Source organism: Semicossyphus pulcher, unplaced genomic scaffold, assembly GCF_022749685.1.
Source record: "Semicossyphus pulcher isolate SPU_LCO1_2020_fin unplaced genomic scaffold, fSemPul1.0.p SCAF_3, whole genome shotgun sequence".
NCBI classification, from domain to species: Eukaryota; Metazoa; Chordata; class Actinopteri; order Labriformes; family Labridae; genus Semicossyphus; species Semicossyphus pulcher.
The window spans coordinates 28,596,325-28,619,823 of record NW_027211704.1 but is presented as its reverse complement, the minus strand read 5'-3'; the positions used below and the strand labels follow the sequence as shown (position 1 = coordinate 28,619,823).

At 39.8% G+C, this 23,499-nt stretch overlaps 1 protein-coding gene across 1 annotated transcript; it reads right to left on the bottom strand.

The window, feature by feature from the left end:
* Window positions 1–242: 242 nt before the first annotated feature.
* On the bottom strand, window positions 243–21,626 carry LOC138606184 (constitutive coactivator of PPAR-gamma-like protein 1 homolog). The gene is made up of 17 exons (XM_069678647.1): window positions 20,915–21,626; window positions 18,821–19,067; window positions 18,648–18,730; window positions 15,703–15,831; window positions 14,549–14,639; window positions 13,120–13,208; window positions 12,766–13,016; window positions 11,727–11,820; window positions 11,439–11,645; window positions 11,059–11,230; window positions 8,233–8,482; window positions 7,977–8,091; window positions 7,075–7,284; window positions 4,478–4,679; window positions 4,195–4,324; window positions 3,988–4,084; window positions 243–1,843 (listed from the first exon to the last, which is right to left on the bottom strand). The coding sequence occupies exons 1-17, from the start codon at window positions 21,386–21,388 to the stop codon at window positions 1,523–1,525; spliced, it is 3,162 nt and encodes a 1,053-aa protein (XP_069534748.1). The 5' UTR covers window positions 21,389–21,626; the 3' UTR covers window positions 243–1,522.
* Window positions 21,627–23,499: the final 1,873 nt, after the last annotated feature.

Genomic DNA, 23,499 nt, shown 5'->3' with positions numbered 1-23,499 from the left:
GCTCTTAATGATTAGAAGATTATACTTAAGTAAACTTTACATTTCCAGAAGGCACACCTTTTCGAGCCATAATTTCATAAATTTGCCTGGTTGGATTTAGAGCAGATTTTCTCACTCCACTGGTTTTAAAAAAATGAATGCAAGGATTTAAATATGCAGGAAGTTAGTGAGCAGGAAAAGGGTGAAATATTAATGCATACATGTTGTTGCAATAAGGGATAAATAAAAAACCAAACAACAACTAGTACTAAAAGAATATAGTTTTATTAAGCATCGTAGCTAAGTTTCTTCAAATACACCACGAATCCATCAACATTCAATCAATCCCAACAGCAGTTCATTCTTTACAATCCATGAGTTAGGAAGAAACTCTGATCAACTTACATAAAAGTATACTATTCAGCTCTTGCAGGGGACTGGGGGAATTCACCGTTTGTCTGATCACTAGTGCAGGATGAGAAGGAGAATTCTGAAGAATTCAGTTGAAATTTTAAATGACAATTCTGGTGTGAAAAAAGTACTACTGTTAAAACAACACCAAAGAAAGTGTAAAAGTTGATAACTGGCTGATGGCTAAAGTCTGAATCAGAAGGTGGAGCGTGCTGCTTTCAGCTACAGAAGGAGTGACTGTGATCACAGTGATCTATGGGATTTTTTCAGATAGTTGACTAAAGCAAAAACCAACAACAGAGAACAATAAAGTGTGAATTCAATATTTCTGTTTCTTTTATAATTAAATGCAACAGAGGTCATTATCACAAACAAATCAAGGTCAGAACAAATCTGTTACAACAGTTAACAACTTTTATGGGTTATCATTGATATTAGCCATCTCTTGAATTTGCAAATGGGCACAGTACCAGTAATGAAAGAAGAAAAAGGACCACATGCATAATAACTACAGACCTCTTAAACTGCGAACCATGCAGAGAAGGTTTTTGTTGAAGCGGTATTACAGCCCTATATTTGATTCAAGAAGTTGAGTATCAGAGTTTGACAAGATCTCTTGTATCTGATTTTTAGAGCAATTTCTTGAAATGTTACAGTTAAATGACTGACATTACATGGAGCTCGTCTGAAGGAATGGACACGTTGCTTATATCTGAACAAAACTGAACGTGGAGACCAATGCAGATGTGTTGCATTTTGCTTTTCTCATTAAACTTTGGATGTCATTTAGCAGTTACCTTGACAACAAAAAACTGATAGCCTAATGCAAACACATTACACCAAGTACAGGAAGAATATCAACTTATAAGAACTAAAATATTTCAAAATTGAAGCTTTATTATTCTAATGAAAAGGAATAGTAGTGTTCTCATTAACATGTAGAAATATTGGTGATAGGAGTAAACGACTCCTTAAACTAGCAGTGTGATAAATCTCTTGTTTACTGAGAGGGATCCGAATTTCATCTCTTTTCTTTGCCAGGATAATTCACAATGACTGTATGTTTTTCAAATTTCCAGATATCCTTACCCTGTTCCATCTTTTATCCTTCACCCTCTCTAGAAAAATAGGCTTACTCTTCTTTATTTAAGACGACGGCCTCCAGACCTTCATCTCTGTGGCAGCCGCTGTCTACATTTAGTGCATTAAAGTGAGGATTAGAAGTGCACGTCTTGGAGTCGCTTCTTAAGGCACTTTCAGGTTGGATGGGAGCCCTGCGTTCCTCTTCATCTCCATTCAGCTGGTCTGGCTCTTTGTCCCCCACACCGTTCTCCGTTGTTAAACCATCACACAATGCAGCAGAAGATTTCCTCTCCTCAGCTTTGGACCGCTTTCTCTCCTTTACTGCATCATGTCCAGATGTAGGAGCAGGCTTATGAGCGGGCTTACTCGGCTACAAAGGAAAGACAAAAAAGGTTTTTTAACTGATGCCAAAGACAGCTATGCTGTGACAGAGTCTGGGAGGATTCTTCTTTAAATGATGTGAGGCATGGAGAAAATACAGATGTGGGCTGAATGTCTTTATAACAAACAAAATGACTGGAGAGCAATTTAGAAGTTAATTAGCAGTAAAATTAAAGGGTTTTAAAGAGCACAAAGACCAGCTGAGGGGCTGTTTAGTTCCCACTCATCCTGTGCTGAAAGCTCAAACAATAGCTGTGGATTTTGTTGTTGCACTGTAATTAAACAGTGAAAAGAGCAACAGCTGTATTATGATCTTTGTCTACAGTGAAGCACGACTGATATGATAATGATAATCCCACATTCCTAACAAATAGATCCTAGAGGTTGTTTTTTCCAGCTTTTTTATCAAACTACTGTGGCCTTTATGTCCCTTGAAAGGATTAATTTTATGGTAATTAAAAATATAAATTTGGAAAGCAATCAAGCATTAAGAAACTTTTTTCTTAATGGTAAATTATGGGCCATAGTTTTTGCTAACAGCTGAATGAAAGGCAGAGAGAGAGAGAGGGGGGACGACATGTAGCAAACGGCACGGGTAGGAATCAAACCAAGTCTGCTATGATAGGGACTGAGGCCTAAACTATGACCGAACTGATGTAGAAAAAGCCACAATGCTTGAAAGATACCTGGAACCTGGTGCTGGTGGTGCTAATGAAGTGCTGTAATTTCAAATAGCAAGAACAATTAACGCGTGTTCCAAAGTCACTAACAAACTGCATCAATGGTGGGATAAGATATATTTTCCCAGGGAATCCTTAACTTTAGATCACTGTTTGTGTGTTCTCAGTAGTGCTGGTCTTATACCTCTTGAGGTTTGCTTCAACATTTGTCTACTCATTTTAGACTGATCCGACATTAAGAATTGCATTCAGAAGTATGGTAATTTATAGAGCTTGGTGATAAATCAATTTTATCGATTAATCGAATTTATGGTTTAGGAAGATTTTAAAAAATGAAAATCAATGTTCACTCAACTTGGGTGCACACGGCAGGGAACCGCCACAGCTACGCAGAACCTCTGAGCTCCCGTAGTTCACAGTAAGGCTCAGTTATCTGGCTATCCCTGCTGGGAGTCTCCCTTCCGAGGGGGTCTTTAGTGTCAAATGTTTAGACACACTTTCCCATTCACTTGTATAAGAAAATGTGTCCAAACCTTTGACTGGTAGTGTATGCAAAATGCAAATGTTTAATTTTCTTGCAAAAGTGTTTTTTCCTTCAGGAATACATACTGTACATTCTTTTCAAGAGCCTCCTTTTTATTTATTTAATAAAGTGTGGTTAAAGTTAGGTTTGCAATTTATTTATTCCGTATTGGGAATTTAATCTTTGCTTTCATTTGTATTGGTAAAATAAAAATTATCTTTTTTTAGTTTGTTTTAAAGAAAAAACAAAAAAAATATAAAATCGTAAATCTGGTTTGGTAGTAAAAGTGGAGAGATTTTGGGGCGGCTGTGGCTCAGTGGTAGAGTCAGTCGTCCTTCAATCGGAAGGTCGGAGGTTTCGTTCCTCAGCTCCCTCAGGCTACATGTTGAAGTGTCCTTGGGCAAGACACTGAACCCCAAATTGCTCCCGGTGGCATAGCCAACTGAAAATGTGATAACTGATTGACAGTTGGGCACTTTACGTAGCAGCCTCTGCCATCAGTGTATGAATGAATGTGTGTATGTGACATGTAGTGTAAAAGCAGCTTTGAGTGGTCGCAAAGGCTAGAAAAGCGCTATATAAGTACAGTCCATTTACCATTTTATTTTTAAGGCCATATCGCCCAGCCCTCGTTATTTATGTACAGTACTTTGTGCTGCTGTGGGCTTTATGTTAAACACTGGATTTAAAGTGAACTTGTGTTGAAAGTATTATAAGTGCAACCTTGAAAAATTAAAGTTATGACATTTTTGGAAATATGACTGGTGCACTCATTCAGACACACAAAAATGTGCCAAAATCCTGTACTGAAGGGAATGACTGAAAGGGGTTCATTTAGAGTCTATGGGAAAATACAAATGTCTTTGTTGAGTGACAAATGTGTGCAGGCATAATGTCTCCCATATAAAGAATGATTCATCACTGACTTACCAGGTACGCTGTCTGACTCTTGAAGACTCTTGTGTGGTACCTGCCTCCGCGACCAAACGTCCTGATGACAGGGGTGGAAATCACACCTCTCGGACGACTACAGGTAAACGGAGACGGAAAACAGACAAGATGGTTTACAGATAGAAAAGCAAAAGAAAAAATGTAAAATAAAGTTTGTTAGCTATCTCATCATCTTTCCATACTTACCCTCTGTTTGGTCCACCAACAGACACCACCTGGACTGGGAAGCCTCCTCTCCCTCGTCCACGTCGTGCTCCAGCCCACTGACCCACCACAGTGCCTGCTATCTCCAGCTTCCCACCCTGAGATGACACTCCTTGAAGGGAGATAAAAAAAAGTGCATGTCTGGTTCAAAATCTTTCACAGTGATTCAGGAGTTGGTTTGAGGAGGAATGTTAGAAGCTTCAAATTAAAAAATTTGTAGAACGGCACATGTACTGGTACTTTTACTGGTAGAGGCAGCACTGACCTGGTATCCCTCTGCCTCTTCCCTGAGGAGGCATCATAGGGGGTGGGGGGAAGAAGGCGCCAGGGGGAGGGTAGAAAGGCATCCCGTGAGGAGGGGGAATCGGCAACGGTGGGGGGAATGGAGGAGGATGGGGTGGCCGAGTAAAGTTCAGACCTTCCAGGATGCTCTGACGCATCTTCTCCACTTTGGAAACCAGCTCAGCCTGAAGAGAGAGACACTCTTGAACAACAGATCATTCTATTTATACACTTATAATTTCTACTATCATGATTAACCCTTTAATTCAAAGAACAAACATTAAGTAACTTTCTTGCCCGAAAGAGGTTCTGCAGAGTATTCTTATTCCTGTGTCCGCACAAAAAACAAAAGTTTGATACGTTTGTAAAAGATTCAAACTTCACTATATACTGTATGTTTACATTGCATTGTTTGTCATTTTAAACTGTCTAACATTTGCACTACCATCATCTTCCACAAACCTGAGAATCTGTACAGCTCTTTAATTACACCCTCTTATTCTTATGTTCACTGACAGTAGGAGCACTACTGTTACATAGCTTTTTTACTTATTTTTATTCAAATTCTATGTTTATTGTTCTACACCTAAACACCAAGTCAAATATCTTGTATTTGTAAATCTACTTGGCAATCAACTTGATTCTGATTCAACTGTCTACTTTGTTTATTTAACGGCAAAGGCAGATCCTGAAATTTTGGCTTAAAAGCCAGGAGTTAGTTGTATACTAACTCCTGGAAATATAACAACTTCTGTAAATTGCTTTTGTGTTGTTCCTTTATCGAAATGTCTTTATTTCCTGATTCAGACGCTGGCTTTTAGCCTCTTGGAACATTTAGAGGATCTTTCACAATAAATCCTTTTTATCCTCAAATGACAAAAAAGTAGAATTTCTCAGAGTTCAGGAAAAGTTATTGTGGCTATTGTGTAGTTTTGTGGAGCTCAGCAATGTTTCCTAAATTCTAATAAAATCATGGCAGTACATACAGTATTTGATCACACATGGAATGTTTAGCAGCCTGTTTCACGTGTAAAGCCCAGTTCAGATCAATGATTCCCAATGCAAACAGTTTTAGAATGTTGCAGAGAAAATTGCAGCCGTATGAACTGGTTAGTTGCAGAGCGTCTCAAGCCGTTGCGTGGAGTTGCAGAAGATTTGACTTGTCAAATCTCAAAATGCAATTTTAGAACTGAATGATGTACCTATTTCACTTCAGCCAATCAGGAAACAGCATAAATTGGCGTAGGCACCCTGTCTCTGGTGCTGCAGTAGCCAAAGATGGCTCCAGATCCTCTCTTTCCAAACTATCTGTCTTCAACGTTTATTAATCAATGTTACAGCTAACATTGTGAGCATGTCACTGTCACAATCAATTTCTTTTTTTTAACGATAACAGAAATCCAGCTATATAGTTCATGTATCCTAGGCCTAATACTAACGTTATATAGTATTAACCAACGTTATAGTATTGACTCCCTCTGCTTCACCAGCACACAGCTTTGTTTACACTCATATTCATTCTGTTTCTTTTGAAACATCTGGTGTTTAACACAAACTAACTCCCCATTTGGTTTCCTGTTGGGCTGAACTGGACTTGGTGTTGATTTGGTACAGTTTTAATTTCTGGTTGTTTGTGCTCATCATTGTCTAATATAAAGTTTATGGCTGTGTGTTTTCTCTGATCCCATCTGTTCCAGCATACAAGCATAGAAGAAATGCAACTCTAAATCAAGTTTACTATATATCAAACAGCCTGTTATGTTAGTTTAACTACTGTTTGTACTGTGCTAGATGCCCTGATGGACAAGGAAATGTTTCAGCCCAACAATAAGCTGTCTGAACAAATTATTATGAGATCATAATTTACCTTGGGATAGTTCTACTTTGTGACATTTGTAAGCCAAGTACGAGTGTAAAGATGATTAATGAGCTCTGAGACAACAGGACATTAACAAAGATTCCACTGCAAAGAAGAAAGAGGCTTAAATCGGGGGGAATCCCATCCCATGTGATTCTTTGACATAACGTGACACCTTTAAAAACCACAGTGTATCTCATCAGAATGCACTGTGTGCATCTGATTTAAAATGAATGTAAATAATAAACTGCATCAATGACGTCACATGTAGTCGTGCTCTTGCCCATGCTTTGCTGGCAAATTTATACGTTCCTTAACGCAGCGCTGCCACAAGCAATTAATCAAAAAGAATTTCAACAATCTGCAGGAATGTGTATGCCATCACATGCAGGCTTCTGCGTCTGCAAAACGTACACATGAAAAAACAATAACATGCAATCAAAAAAGAAAAAGATCTACAAATTTCTAATTAAACACAAACTGCTGTATTCAGTTTCATAACCATGTCAAATTAAAGTAATAATCTTTATATAAATAATTTTCATTTAAATAAATGTCTAGGCTAGTTAATACAGAAGGTAACTTGTACCTAAGATGGTCTTTCTGATCTGATACTGCGGTTTTGACAGGTTATATGGACTCTTCAAAGATCTGGATATGTTTTTCTAACTAGGACAAATGTTTTGCTGGCTGTAACATGTGCGTGGTGTGAATGAAGTTACCTGACCGTCACAGAGGTCGATGAGTTGGGCCTTGTCCCTGTTGGCCCTGATGAGTTTACTCTGAAGTAGCTTGCCATCAAAGTACATCCATGGACAGCAGTGCTCCCAGGGAATAGGCTGACCACATGCATCGTTGGCAAACAGAGCCATGTCCACTCCGCTCATGAACAGAGCAGCCAGCTGGACTCCTCGAGGGTCCAGGTTATCGATCTGTTGAAGAGAAACATCCAGACTTATTAAATGTCCAAAATAAAAGAAATAAAAACAGACAGTATAATTATCTACCACAGCTGCAGAGCAAAGCACAGAGCAAGCGTATATAGCCCATTCACTCCCGGCTGCCCGAATACAGCAGTACACATCCTAATCCAGCCAACATAAAAAGCCAGCAGACACCACCTAGATTTTCTGGCACAGCGTAGAGCACACAGGCTGACAGAGCTACACACAGACAGACCACAAGGACCAAAGCGTACAGCTTGTGTGGATGGTTTACATGAACAAAAGGCCAAATAAGAACAAAGCACCAGCACTTTAACGATTTGGTCCTAGACTTGCTAAACCATCCACACGTGACAGGAGAACCCCTGCGAGTCACTCAAAGCTCTACATAAATACATCTTTTAATGCAAAGCTACAGCTTCAGGAACAACAAGCTCGTACAAAACAGTGTTTTGTCAAGCAGGTTGTTTTGTCTGCAGAATATGAGGAGTGTCCAGAGAAACAGAGCAACATTAAATCTGACAATTCTCTCATCAATCAAAGTGATATGTAGAGCAGTTAAACAAAACAAGCCAAGTGAGCGATTGACAGGAAGGCAGATTATGTTGAGGACAGTCATGTGCTTCAGGATTTTATACATTTCTCCGACACTCCTCATATAATTAACACTACAGATTCACCTTCAGTTCCTGCAGCTGGTCAGGCTCATAAAGTTTAGGAGAAAGTGCTTGGGCTAGGAAAGCGTCAAGTTCGTTACGACGCAAAATTCTTACTCCTGGCCATTGTAACATAAACCTAAAGCAAAACAAAGAAGGTTAACAGCGTTACAAACTCTGTCCTCCTTCACTCTCAATGTACTTCACACTACACTCACCTAGAGAGTGACATACACAACCTTTTTTCTGTGTTTAAGGCCTCTTCTGAATTTCAACTCACCGCAGCACACAACAGAGCACCGTGAGGGGCGTGGGCACGTTGGCAGGGTTCAGCATGGCTGGAGTGTCAGAGCGCATGCAGGCCAGGAATGCTCTCATCCTGCGGTTCTTGTCCTCTACGGCCTTTCCCAACCAAAGCTTCTTCAGGTTGGGACAGGTCCACTCCCTGAATGGCAGAGCTTCCACTAGCTCCGGAGTATGGGGAGACTTGCCTTTGTAGGCAGCCCACTCTTTGACCAGGACATGCATATCTGTGAAGCAAAATTTGGAGGAGAGATAAAGGTTTGTATTAAGTAAAAGCACTTCTACTTTAAAGTAGGACCAGAGAGTTACTAATGAAACATCCTACACTGAAGAAGGGTAGCTCATGAGAGTTTAATGACAACTTGATGATGTGTTTTATTCTTTTGAAATTTGAGTATCAAACTGTTTAATTTTTTATTTGCTGGAAATTTAGTGTCAGTCCATCTTCTATTAGCATTATCACACATGAATGAGAGAAACTGTACATTAACCAAAATGGACGTGGCCCGTGACAAAGCTCCCATTAGTTGCTTTTGGACTATGGTCCCAACAATCCTTCACGGTACATTTTGATGCATTTTATTTATTCATTTTAATATTTCTCCAAGACTGTACACTGAGATATGGAAGAGTAGTTAATGAAATTCCTGATAAGGAAAGGTGTGCATTAGATACCCACCTGTAACGTAACAATAATTTAAACTGGATTCTTAGGTCTTCTGTTTTGCCCGATACATTTTGATATTTGTTGTCCTAACATCCATTTTTAGACACAGTTGCTCTTACTGATTTTTCAAGCCTCCCTTGTATGTCGTCTACTCTTCGTTTGTCAACTGTCCAGTTGTGTATGCACTATTACACAAATGAAGTTCCAAACGGATACTTAAAAAAAAATATATTCTTTTAGTTGAATGCTGCGTGCGAACAAGGAGGGTGACTAAGCATCTTGCTGGCCTCTACCATGTCCAAGAGAGAAAATAAAGAGCAATGCCAATTTACTCCAACTCTAGAACAAGGGTTTTTGTCAAACATTTTAATATACCTACCAGACCTACTGTTGAAAAGCATATACCTGAGGATCTTTTCTAAAACAGCCTGATGGACCCTACCAAATGCTTTTCCACATCAAAGCTATGAAGCATTGATCGAGTGTCCCTCTTCTCAGTTATTGATTGAGAGTTCAAGGCTCTCCTTAAATTGTCAAGAAAACCAATGTGATGTAGCTTAAAAAGTGTATTGATAAGTCTGGGTTATTGATAAGAATTTTAATGGACAATTTATCACAATTATGTGGCATATGGTAGACAATGATTGATTAGTTAATTGAGAAAATACTCATCAGTTTAATCTGAATGAAAATGAATGAAAAAAATAACTTAGTTTTAAGCCCAACAGAAAGCATTAAACCATCTTCATTAGGCTGGACATTAAATCCACATGCATGGCTGAATTAATAGATGGACAGGCATCTTCAAAAAATGGCCTCCCCAGTCAAACTGTTTACAATGTCTGGTGAATTTTTTTTGCCAGACATTGAGTGTCCAGTTATTCAAAGTGGCGACATGAACATCTGCCACAATAAATGTATATATAGATGGACGACGTGTCTCCATCTGTTCCCATTGTACGAAAGTGATGCCAAAATAGCCCCTGTGATAGCCACTGCCATCTTGCGATGGTGACGTAATTTGGAGCAAGAGCTGCGCTGTAGAGATCGGCAGGTGAAGCAGCCGTAGCCACTTCTGCTAACCAAAACACACACACTTAACCGAAAACTGAAAAAAACACCAAGGATCTCATTTGCCGGCATGTTTAACAGCAGAACAGCTTCTTTGTGTTGGTCTGAGGTTAACATTTAAAAGGTATGGAATGTAGTGATTGTTTTAAAGTTTCCTCTCGCGGATCGTCCTCCCCTCTGCTAATCTGGAACTGATCAGCTGCAGGAGCCATATTTATCAATAGAGCTGTCAATCCTAATTTTTACAGCATCAAAAAACGAATTAAAAATAAACAGGATAAGAACAAACTATAATGATAGTAATCATGTTTGAGAAAAACTGATCTGGCGTGTATTTTGATTTCATAGATTGACCCATGTCCCACCTGTTAACATGGAGGAGGCGGGCTATACCGCCAGTCAGCAGGGGGCGCTCGAAATGTTTTGGCTTCACTTTTAGGGAGCTGTCATGTCGTCCATCTTTTTATACTGTCTATGGTCTGCCATCAATCATATTACTGAATGAATGAATGAAAAAACACATGATTTGTGTCAATAAAGCTTTTTTCAAAAATTCTGCTAAAATGTGAGCAAAAAAAGAATACACTGGTACAGATCCTTAGATGTTGTACTGGGGCCACTGCTTGCATATTTCCACTGTAGTAGTGACAAAAGAAGCTTTCTTTTTTGGTGTATGTGTGCAGAAGTAGACTGAGAGAGCACACTGACAGGACAGAGCAAAGTTCATCCGTACAGCATGAACTTGTTTCAAATAAATAAACAGTCAAATTTTCAGTGGTAGAATCTGACTTCACATCAGTCAGTCACATTCAGTCAGACATGTTGTGACATCTCTAAAACATTCCCAAACATCAGCAGAGGTGGTAGATGATTTGTATTAATTCAAGAAATTTGATAGAACAACCTCTAGAACTTAACTTCTGGACCAAAAAATGTATTCCTGTGAATGTTTGGCCAGTAAGAACCAATTCCCTACTCTGAAACTTCAGTTAAATACAGGTCCAGAAATGTCAGTATGAGATAGGATACGCTGACATAAAAGAGCTTTTTGAACACAGGACTCACATTCAGGGAGGCAGTTCTTCCTCATGGCGAGTCTCTCAGCCTTCTTCCTGGCCTCTGCCAGGCTGAAGAGTACTCCGTAAACATATTGACGGATGGGCCGAAACAGCTGCACTGCTGACGGCAGGTCTTTGTTAGCTTCATCTTCAATGGTGACAGATAGCTTAATCTCTCCCTGTAAAGACACACTGTTACCTACATGCTGCACGATGTCACGACTCATTGTATAAACGTCAGATTCCACACACAAATATGCTGTCAGTTAATGCATTCTGACAAGACAAGAGAATATTTGGGATTTGGTTTTCTTTGGTTTAAATGAACAAAATCTAAATATTAGACACAGACTGTCATAAATAAATAAAAATCTAAACGATTCCAACCTTGGTGACAACATGGTAGATGTAGGGGTACATAAGCCCCTTCTTGTGTCTGTGCTCAGCCACCCGCAGGACTTCGGGGGCCACAGCCGGGAGAGGTGGGATGGTGATGTCCATGTGGTTCCTGGTGGGCATTGAGAGCAGGGAGGGGATCTGGGAGTTCAGGCTGTGGAGACTAGGGCTAGGGACAAAGCTCACACTAAGGTCAGCCTGGGGACAAACAGGACACAGCGGTTAGTTAGCTGGTGAAATGTCTAAAGAGTGCTTATGGGCTCCTGAGGTTTCTCTCACTTTTGTTTGGTCTCCCAGGTCTTCCTCTGGTGTGTTTTCAGAATGAAGAGTATGTCCGTTTTTCTCCCATCCGCCCTTATGGTCACTAAAATGACTTTTAAAAATAAACAGCATACATACAACTAAGTTTTATTTTTTATTTTTTTTAAGCAAGGATTAACAATTGATTATATTTGTCTGGCAGTGTACCAGTAGTCAAACAGTGAAACAATAGTTTATACAGAAAAGTATAAATGTTTAATATGAGCGCAGTGTCAATTGCTCTTTAACAGAGTACAGAGCACAGAGTACCAGATTCTGTTTCACTAACATTTATGGCCGGACTGAGAACTGAATTAAGACAGGGTTTCTGTATAAATAGACCCTGTCTGCAATCTAAAAACCGAGATGGACAGCCACACAAAAATCAATCAATTATTGTAACATCTTAAATTTACAGCTGCCCACATATATGCCGACCAGTTTAATTTTTCTTTTTCATCTGTATGAGATCGCCATCTACGACCGTTGAACTTGCAGAAAATTCCCCCCCCCCATACCTGTCATTAGCAGGGTCTCCACAAATGCTTATCAAAACAACACAGAGAGAGAGAGAGGTGCTGAAGGTGCGAAATGTCGTGATTAATATTCTTAGACCGCTGATTTAAAAGCTTTCAGTGCCTGTCCTTTGGTCTTAGATTGTTTCCATACGTCATTAGCAAAGATCCTCTGCCATACGCGACTTACTTGCTGTTGTGACAACAGGATCGGAGGTGAAAAAATTTAAAACTAGAGTCGTGTTACTTAGATGTCGTGTAAAACTTTCTGCTGAGGAAGAAAGTCAAAAGAGCAGACACAAACAGAGAAAGGAACTGATAGCGCCATAAATTGCGTGTCATTTGCACACGTTATCTGCTCACTCTCAAGGTCCGATTCACAAATTGCACTTGTGATATGCTACTTCAAGAATTAGACTTTTTGTCATATTTGCAAAGGTTTAACGGGAAAAAAGAAGCACAATCTTTTAGAGAATTAGGTCCCAAATATATGTTGAACTTACTTGGCAGTTGTGCCTGAGCTCTCTTCATTCTCTGAGGAGGATGATGCAGAGGAGGCATTAAAGAGAGCACCCCTTGTGTGGTTGGGGCTGCTGGCCTTTCCGGGGTTGATTGGAGAGGACCTCTCATACAGCGGTGTGTGCTTCCCTTCATGGGGAATGTTGCTGAAGCTGTTCTGCTCTGTGAGGCCTCTCTCTGCAGAGTCCAGAGCAAGGCTGCGCTCCATCAGAGGCTCTAGGAATGGGAGATGGACCTTAAGATAGAGAACAAAAGCAGAAACATGTCATTGTTATCCAGCTAAACTACCTGCAGCATTTCACTGTTGAGAACTCTTCACTACTATTTTGCGGTCTTACCCCAGGTTTAACGGGCAGCGGCACCTGTGGAATGTTGAGCATTTTTGGAGATGGCACTGCAGCAGGCACTCCCATGTGTTTTGGTCTGACTATGAAACAAATAAAAGAAAAATTACAGCATACAGACCCAAGAGAGCGTGGACCTGCTGCACAGAGCTGTATTTAGCACTGAGAAACAAGGTGTTGTCGGTATTTATTTGTGGGAATTTTGTTAAACATATGGGTTAGTTTAAGGATAACACAGGCTTATTTGAATACATTCTAGACTCAATATAATAAATTAAAGCTGAACTCTACTGTCTTTTGAGGCCAATACCAATTTTTAACATTTTAAGTTATAACATTTCATAATGATAAGAGTAAATCGATCTGTATTATAAACATATATGCAATGTAAATTAAATCAATATCAAACGATAAAGTGACTAGTTAAATGAGTCAACTACAAAAGTCTTTTTGGGGGCAGCCCCAACAACAATATATCGTAAGATACAAGAACAACACAACATGTGTTTAAAGTGTGGTTACAGACTGTTGGCAGCCCCAAAAAACTTTAAACGTTCTTACTTTCAGCATTTAAACAGCAAATTGTGCATAATCAGCCTGTGTATGGTTGTTTCCTGTAAACCTTAACTTCCTGACATTTAGGAGAGTACATTAATTGCTCTAAACACATCCGAGTAGTCACAGCCGGAAAAGAACGACTGAACTAGTAAAGTAAGCAAGGCCTCTGGCACTTGTTCACCAGATATCAAAATGTCCACTGAGGAACAGCTACTATGATACTATTTGCTTTTATTAGCATTTTTTTAATCCATTTTCTTGTACCAACCAGGAACCACTGTCAAATATGAAACCCTCCAGATTCAAACCAAAGCTTCAGACAAAAAACACTAGCTGTATTGAAGGTCAGACTTTATGATCAAACACTGCCTGGCCAAAGAAAAAGTCACCACCTGGATTTGGAAAATAGGAAAGAGCCTTCCATTAGATATTTACGGCAGTGATTGTTTCAGCTGGCAACAAGTTATTTAATCCTAACTGATGCAGTGAGTAGCTTCTCATTTCTTAAACAACCATGTCGGAAGACATATCCTGTGGTCGTGGAAAACATGTGCCTCTGTTTCAGAATGGTGAAATTGTTGGCCTGCATCAAGCAAAGAAAACTAAGGAGTTTGCTGAAACTACTAAAATTGGGTTAAGAACTGTCCAACGCATTATAAAAACCTGGAAGGATAGTGGTGAACCATCATCTTCAAGGAAGAAATTTGGTTGTAAAAAAAATCTTGAATGATCGTGATCAGAAAAAAATGAATGCAACCTTTGTTGAATGTTATTGTGACATTGCATAAGCTTTTCAAAACAGCGAATGCGTGCCGTAATCATACGAAATATTAGAGTGTACATCACCACATTAAAAGAAACCCACCGAACTGTAGAGGGAAGTGAGGGGGTTTGCTGGCCACTGAGTAGTACTCCACTGCTTTCTTGAAGCGGATGACTTTGTCATCAGTGCACGACTAAAAGAAAAACAGAAATGAGAATAACAGAAAGAGAGCACAGTCAGGAGAGAGGTCAATTATTTGTCCACAGAAAAACAAAAACATCCACAAAGGTTTTTTTTATGTTCTCTGCTTAAATGTAGCACCTACGTGCTCTGTGAAGAATGCAGTTCTTTTTCTTACATTTCACTCACCATGCTAGTGCATAACCTGTTATTACAGACTTAATAATGTCCTATGACAGGGAAAAGAAATTGATCAATATCTTAGGTGGTTAAAATGAAAATTAATCGTAAATGGTGTCTCTGGTATAGTGTATGATTATACCCTAAACAGTGTGAATAAGTCACATGATCAGCTTTTGCCCTTTGTAGGGAAGTACATGTATGATTCATTATTTTCTCTTGAGTCTGTGGAAAAGAGTATTTCACCTCAAAATTCTTCATAAAGCTTTTTATCCCTCACTTTTTTTTCTATTTCTGTAATCTCTTTATCTAGAAATGTCTGTGAATAAATGCAAATCAGTTTGTTTTCCAACCACAAATCTGTCAAAGGATTTTATTGTTCTTAGAACTGGAGGTTCTCTGACTTTAATATTTACTAGACAAGCAGTGATGTGCATGACAGCTCACATTCCTCAATAGAACAGGAATATTCAATCATTACGTCGGGCTCTGATCATCATGTTCACCTCCATGAACAACAGATTTTAGCGAAAAAGCTTCTCTGCAACCCCTTCTGATGCTATCTAATGTGTTTTTGCAGTGCAGTCCTTTACCGTTGTTTGACTGCTGCACTACTACACATGCAATGCATCCATTGAATTTTTTTGTATTCTTTGAAGCATAACGTGTGAAAATAATATTTTTTACACAATCAAGCTGTTTTCTTTTGGATGGTAATGAACGAAAAAAGAAAACCACTTCTAAACTACCACCAAGTTACTTTCATGCAGTAAGAAGCGTGTTATGAAACAACCAGCATCATGCATATCATCATTCAAATGACAACCATCAGTGTCCAATTATAAATGAATAGCCGGTGCCACCTTGACACATCCGTGCAGCTCTATTTTACATACCTGTGAGTGTTTGAAGATGTCCTTGGCAATGGCCTCCAGATCGGTGATGTCTGGGATGTTGCGGACGTAGTCAGCCACGGCCTTGATAACAACATCACAGGGTGGGAGCACAAGCTGGTGGGCACGCACCTGAGGAGTAATAATAGATGAATGATGAACAGGTCAACCACTCACATAACAAGCACACTTACTGACACACACAATGGGGGGTTAAAAGGGTGATGGAAGTCAAGACACACATACATAGGTTCCTGTGATTATCTACTAAAAGTCCTGTGTGTGTATGCATGTGTTTCTGTGTGGTAAGTACTTCTCAGACATACAGACACGAGTGTGAATGGTGAAATGGTGAACACAGCATCGGAGGTAGTTACAGAGGTGTAACAGAGGCAAAACGGCGTCTGTGTAAACAGCAGAGCTGGCAGGGCGGAACAGCGGCGTGTGTTTGTATGTGAAGCACGCGCTGTCGCTATATATTCCACAGCGCTATATAAAAACACACACTGGGTTGGCTTTACGCCAGCGATGCTTGGTCCAATGTAAAATGCCAAAGGCGGCATGTCGGTGGGGCTTCGTTATGGCGCTGATGCAGAACAACAATGTAAAAAGGACTTCTGTCTTGGTAGCTCACCTCTCAGACAAGTCACAGCAGGCAGGATGAAGTGTGGCTTTGTTGGATTAAAAAAGGTCAGGCACCAACAGGGTTGTGTGCAAGTTTTGTCATTTATATAATCACAGCCATGAAATAATCAGGAAATCTTTTATTTCTCTAAATGCCTTGTTCTTGCTAATGTCCATCCTTCTTATCACTACCCCCTACCTCGCCCGACCACCCCTGCTCTTGCTACTGCTCATTTAGTGTAGGAGAAGAGGCCAACTTTGAACAGTGTATTTGTAAGCAGCAAGTAACAAACCCCACCCATTCTGTCTTTTAAGAATTTGCAGTGATGTGATGTTCTTTATTGAGGATGAGTCTTTATGTGTCAGGTTGGATACAGCAACCAATAAAGTTAGGTTAAAAAATATAAATATATATTTGTTTGGTTCTTAAATATTGTTATAAATGTATTGTAGTTATACCAACACTAAATTTTCACATTCCTTTGACAATTACATTCCATGTCTTCTTCAAGCCGTATAGCTGTATCAATCATTTTGTGCATCAGGCGCAACTGATCAAAGCAAAGAAAACACTTCAGGGACAGCCCGAGAAACCTGTTTAAGCATGTGAGCACTTCGTAGCACATGCACTAGCAAGACATTTTGATTGTTATTTGTCACACAAATGAAATATGTCAGTCTCAGTACGCAGACATGTGAACCAGATGGCTTTGTGTTTAATCACAGATAGTCTTTTAAAATCCAACAGCTGAACCATTTACACGTCATACAACTGTTTGACTGAGCTGCTGTACCAATCCCTGAGTATTTTGCTTCTGTATATTAGCCATGCATGAAAATTAAGCCAAATAACTACACCCAGCTTGAGGGCAGCTGATGGTTCACTGTGCTATGATTCAGTCTCTGTTTTCACAGAGACCCATGATCAGTTTCTAATCTATTTGTTGCCATCTAGCGGATTTTAATTAACCCACAGACAGTATATAAGAAGTGGGTGTAGGAATCGTAACGCCACACATTGGCGTGTGGATCAAAGTTTAAAAGCCAGGGTATTTTTTTAGGCAAAAGTGACCTTATTTGGAAAAGAGGCAGGATATGTATTGCAACACCTCTATCCTGGTTGACCGATTGCTCTGGTAGCAAATTGTTAATCAAAGGAAGCTGTGTCCTTAAGCATTTTCTGGGAACATAATTTACTAAATTATTATAATTGTGTATTGAAGAAGACTAGAAGCTAGCAAATGAGACCATAAAATCCTCAGGAAAATGATTATTGAGGTAATGAATCGACTGAGAAGTACAGTCTTTTTCTCTGGTTTCATACAACCTGAGCACTTTTTGCTCTCTGCATAGTCACCCCCTGCCCACCATTATTAAGAATACAGGTTTAAAGCACTTCTGCACTGGCTTCAGAGACCTTAGACTTTCCATTCACTTAAATGGGGACATAATAGCAAGTAGAATTTCAGGTTTTAAGTAATCAATTGTCAATGGCCAAACAAGCCTTCTAATTAATATAATAACAGACAGAGGGTTAAATCAGGCTTCAAAGAACCAAAAAAAGATCACATTGTCATTCAGCATCCTGCTGTTAGAGATGGAGACCTACATGAACACACAAGGTATAAGTTTATTTTTTTCACCTGAGACATATCTGTCTTGGTGCTACGCCTGTAATGGTTTGAAGTGGGTGGGGCCCAAATTGAAAAAAAGGTGACATCACATACTTCCATGCACCAATAAGCATTTAGCGACATTTAAATTAGAAGTTGATGACAGCTGTGTGGTTGTTTGCTTATGTTTGCAAGCCACTGTGAAATGTTAAAGGTTGCCAAAGAATCCCAATGTTTCCCAACAGATTGGGTGACCTTTTAAATGTTAAACCCTTAAAGATAAGATTTCCATAAACTCTCAAGAGATAGATAAATAAAAGAAAACTATGAAGCTGAGATATTATGACTTTTAGTACTTACAGTGGGTCAAGCTCATAAAAGCATAAACCTCACATTACCCACAACGCAAAGCCAAAACATAATCAGGAACTATTTTCTTCAACTTTATAACACTGCTCCAGAGCCACAAATGTCATTTAACAACTGTTTACACAGGTTGAAGAAGTACTTATGAGTAAACGATCTTTGGGCATATAATCTGTGGCGTTTTCCTTTAAAAGTCACCTTTTGTTGAGAAAGTGAGTGGCAATGGTAGTTTTTTGAGACATTCATCAATTCAGAAGGCCAACTGCAGGTGCAGTGTCCAAACCTGTGACAAAAATATTCAGCTCAGCCCTGTGATAATACAGCAACCATCATTCAAATCTTTACCTTCAAAGATGCTAATGGATGCTCTGGACCAAGTAAGCTCCAGTGAAAAGCAGCCAAATCTTCATCAGGCAGTATGTGATTTCCTGTAAAACACACAACAGCACATTTGTGTTAGTAGGCCACATCTGAACCATCAGTATCATCTATATTCTGTCCAGCTGAGTTAAAACAACCTAAAAGCGATGCAAAAATGACAAAACGATTTGGGTTGAGATCAAGCTGCCGTGCCACTTCGTGCATCAGGTACTGGCTGGTGGTGAGGCTTTTGCCGTTGCGGCTCAGTTTGAGGGCGTGGGCGCTGAAGTAGCATGGGATGTTACACAGAGCGTAGTCAGAGTCATAGGCCACCAGGCCGTGGAAGCCGTTCTCCCTGCATAAGGCTATCACTTCCAGGTGGTGGTCCTCGATGCTCTGGACAACCTGAGGAGTAGCCCAGACAAGAATTAGGCTTTAGATGGTAAAGCCTCAAAATAAACCTCTTACATAGACATGGTGCATTAGGCACTCAAGAAAAAGCTAGAGAAACAGGATTACAAACCAGGTGCAGTTTTGTTTGAGCTGGTCTTACTGAATAAGCCCTACACAGATGATTAGTTACTCAAAGAAAGGGAGACAAATAATTGGCTATTTTTGAATCTTATCCAAAGTGCATATCAAGAGAACCGGGTCTAAATTTTCAAAATAATGATACCCCTAAGCTGGGGAAGGCAGCAATGTAGGCTTCATTGAGCTAATTTACCAAAAAACCTTAGTGGTAGTAGTGGAGAATCGATCGATACGGCATTATATCGTCGTCCTAACTCCTGCAATACAATTATCGATAGACTGGAACCAAATATCAATATTTTAATTTGCAAATATATGGCTCTAAACAGATTTCCCTGTGATTTTGACTCACAACATCACTACTTCATGTGGTGGTGCCACTTATGACATGAATATGCGTAACATGAACAGAAATTAATTGGCAGATATCGTGATGCATCATTATATGACTGTCTTGCAATATATCAATTATCCCAGAATCGCAGTGTTGTGATATTATCGTTATTGTGGGCCATGTATCACCTATTGTATTGTGACTTACCCTGCAATTCATCACTAGTTTCTCATGTACTTGATTTACAAATTTTGCACCAATCCAACTTCTCTCTAGATACCTTAACTCGAGGGATCTAATCCTGATTGGCCTATACAATTCTCAGATTTGAAATCTGTATACCATAATGTATCATTTTAAGCAAGGTATCATGTCAGGTCGCTGGCCAGATAAATATTACTGAAAGCAGCACAAAACTTCACTATTTACAAGTAGACTAGTTTAATGGGGGGCAGCTATCTGACTGACAACTTCCACACTAAATCAAAGGAAGTATTGCCCCCCAACACAAATATAGATCAAAGAATCCCTCATTGTCAAATGCAGGTTATTATAAAATGACTGAATCATTGCCCTGTAAACCATTTCAGATGTGTAATGACAGCCCTATAGAGCTGCATGCAAGTGATAAAAACTGCATGTAGAATGAGAGTACTGTGAATAATATGCTACGATGCGTATTAATTTCTGTACTTCGTTGTGCTCCTGAGCTGGTAATCTTAAAATGTTGTATCTATTTTTTTTCTTATTATTGATGAATCCCAATTGTATTGACTATTAGTGCATTTGGCCAATACAATGCAAGAAAATACTGAAAGATGGCCATCATAATTCCTCAAAGTGGAAGGGGAATTTGCATTGAAAGACTTACTGTCCAACTCAAAAGAGTAAATTTAAAAAAGACAGACATGAATCCAGCAAATATTCACATCACACAGGCTTTACAGGTACATTGGGGCATTAATAAAAATATTTTGAGTTCCAGAGTGACTGGTTTGTTTTCTAGGCTTCCCTTTCTAGCTCTGTAAGACAGAGACAGGTCAATGAGTCAGTTGTTTTTCTTTTTTTTTCTCCTTGCTATATAAACACGACCTTTTCTTAATGATCAAACCCACAATTATAGTTTTGATCACATGCATTCATAGTGAGGACATGCCAGAACATCTGAGTTCAATATTAAAAGGCAGGCCATTGACTTCACTGCTTACACTCCTGGAGGCACAGTCATTAACTTCTTGGAGTGTGTAAATTCTATTATGGGTTTAGTTGGTAGTGATGACATGATGGTGGGTGGCTAGCAGGCTAATCAGAAAGCCTGCTAATGTCTGCCGGTGGTAGCAAGAGTGGCTCGGCTCAACAGGCACCGCCAGGCCGAGTTTTCACTCACCCCGACGCGGAACCTGAGGAGCGCCAGTCGGATACAGTGGGCCATGCACACGGGAGGGAGGAACCAGACTTTGGGTGGTGGGGTGCCCTTGTTCTGGACGTGACTGATGATCTGCTGGGCGGTCTGCCTCTCGTTCACCTGTCGCTTGACCCACTCGTGAAGACGGCCTTTCTCCAGGGCGCCATTGAAGCACACCAGGAGCTCAATGTTTCCGTTGAAGCAGGCCTTGGAGAGGGCGGCCAGGTAGCCCAGCATATGGTTCCATTGGCCCCCGCTGACCCAGTCGGTGTAGAAGCCTCCGTAGAGCCGGTGCAGGCAATTCTCGGCGTCCACCAGCAATCTCAACGGACTCTGAGGGGGTCTCTGCCTGCCACCTCCAACCATACTCCCCCTGGCTAGCTTCTGAAGCTCCACCGGCACCACCGCGCTGGGGCAATGCTTTTCTATGTACTCCTGAAGACCTTGGACACCCATGTTGACTCTTGGAAAAGCCACGGAAACTAAAAAGTGAAATTAAACTGAAGCGGTTGTAGTCCGCCTCTCCTCCTGACAGTAACTGAAAACCGGTTGGTAGCTGAGGATATTGCAGGAGTTGGAATAATTGGAAAATAACCGAAATATGCTGCTATTTAGACATATTCAATTTTAGTTTTGTTTTTTTTTGCTTCATGGCATCCAGCTGCCATGTGTCGGTTCACGGAGCCATGTCTGAGGTTGTGAGTCTGACTACTGAAAGGGGGGGAGACTGAGGAGAACACATGACGACATGACGCACACGCACAGACACGTTCAGAGGCATACGAGGAAACCAAGATTGTTCACTGCTGCTTTCTTCCGTAATTGCCAAGAAGGTCACTAAAACACATTCTTTTCGAGTTGAGAGTTTAGAGATAAGTTTGACAGAGATAAATTAGCCTATTTTAAGTCAGCAGTAGTTAAAGCTCCTGTGAGGAGTATTTTGCTGGTTATGAAACAGACTGAAATTAATTCTGATTACTCTATATGACCTACAAAAGCAAACCAGACTATCAGCGACAAGATTGAAATCGATATATTTTTTTTAATGCCTGAAACCGCTGGAGGGGGTAGGCATCAGACAAAGCGATTAACTGCACGCTGCCTTTGTTTACATTTTCAGGGCAGAAAATTAAAGTGAGTGATACATATGACTGTTAAAGAAAGCAGGATGAGATCTTTTGTTAAAAACCACCATTTAAGCATGTACAGGGCAAAATCAGCAAAGAGGTACGGCTTTGTCCACAGGGGGCGTCAAAATCAACATAAACCGGATGTTCCTCACAGTAACATGAAAGAAGTAACATATATTTTTCATCATCCTCATATGACAGATGTTTATAGTAGGTGAAGGGAGGAGGGGAGGAGTTCAGAGTCCTTGGCATAAAAGCCTGTTTGTGAAGCTTGTAACCTGAATCTAAATGTCCTGCTACACTAGTACCCACTGCTATATGGACTGTACTTATATAGCGCTTTTCTAGGCTATGGCTATGCCACCGGGAGCAATTTGGGGTTCAGTATCTTGCCCAAGGACACTTTGACATGTAGGGAGCTGGGGATCGAACCCCCGACCTTCCGATTGAAAGATGACCGACTCTACCACTGAGCCACAGCTGCCCTATATGGGGTGGATTCATTTCTGCAGTGTGCCAACATGCTGTAATAGACCTCTCTTATTTACCAACCATTAAATGCTTTGTCTGTCACATTTTACATTTTACTTGAAGCATTATGTTGCTTTCCTAATCTTAATATGTAATAAAGATAAATTCTAACATCTTACCAACATCTACCACCACCTATAAGTTTATTTTGGTGCGTTGTTGGTGGAACTATTGTTATAATTTTCCTTCAAGCCAAGGCATTATTATTATAAATATAAGAATTTCCTTATTACCAGAAATATCAGAATTTCAAATGAATCCGTCCTAAATATGTAGAATTCGAAGTTACACATAAGTACAGTACAAATGTTGTAGGCCTAGTAGGTGTACATTTCCCAATGCCTCGAATAGGCTACTACAGTCTTACTTGATATAGGTCTGATAAGTCATATATAAATCTGAGAGTTCAGAACCAGCTGGAAGTTGTGCCATGTAGCCTACTTTAACTGGTAAATGTAACAAAACTGGAAAGAACTGTCATTTTAATCTGATGTAATTTGAGTGTGAATATTGTACTTGTGGAAGGCAGGCAGTGTGAATGGGAAGGATGGAAAATCAGGAATCAGTTTTCTTCGCTGCAAAAAACATTTTATTCAGGCCAGCCATACAACAGGAAAAAAGATTCACCACAGAAACAACAACAAAACATACATATTATGAAAGAAGTAAATATTAACTTTTCCTCGATATAAACATTAAAAAAACACATCTATCCACAAACAAAATAAACATTGATCAATGAGCGAGAAGAATGTGCACCTTCCTCTCGGCTTTAAATATCAACATTAATTTCAGGTAGTCTGTTTACAGACTGGCAAAGGAGACTGAGGTCTCCATGACAGCTAATTATTACATTTGACTTTAAACTGTTTTTGATTTTTCTTATCCTATTCTTCCCTGATTGTA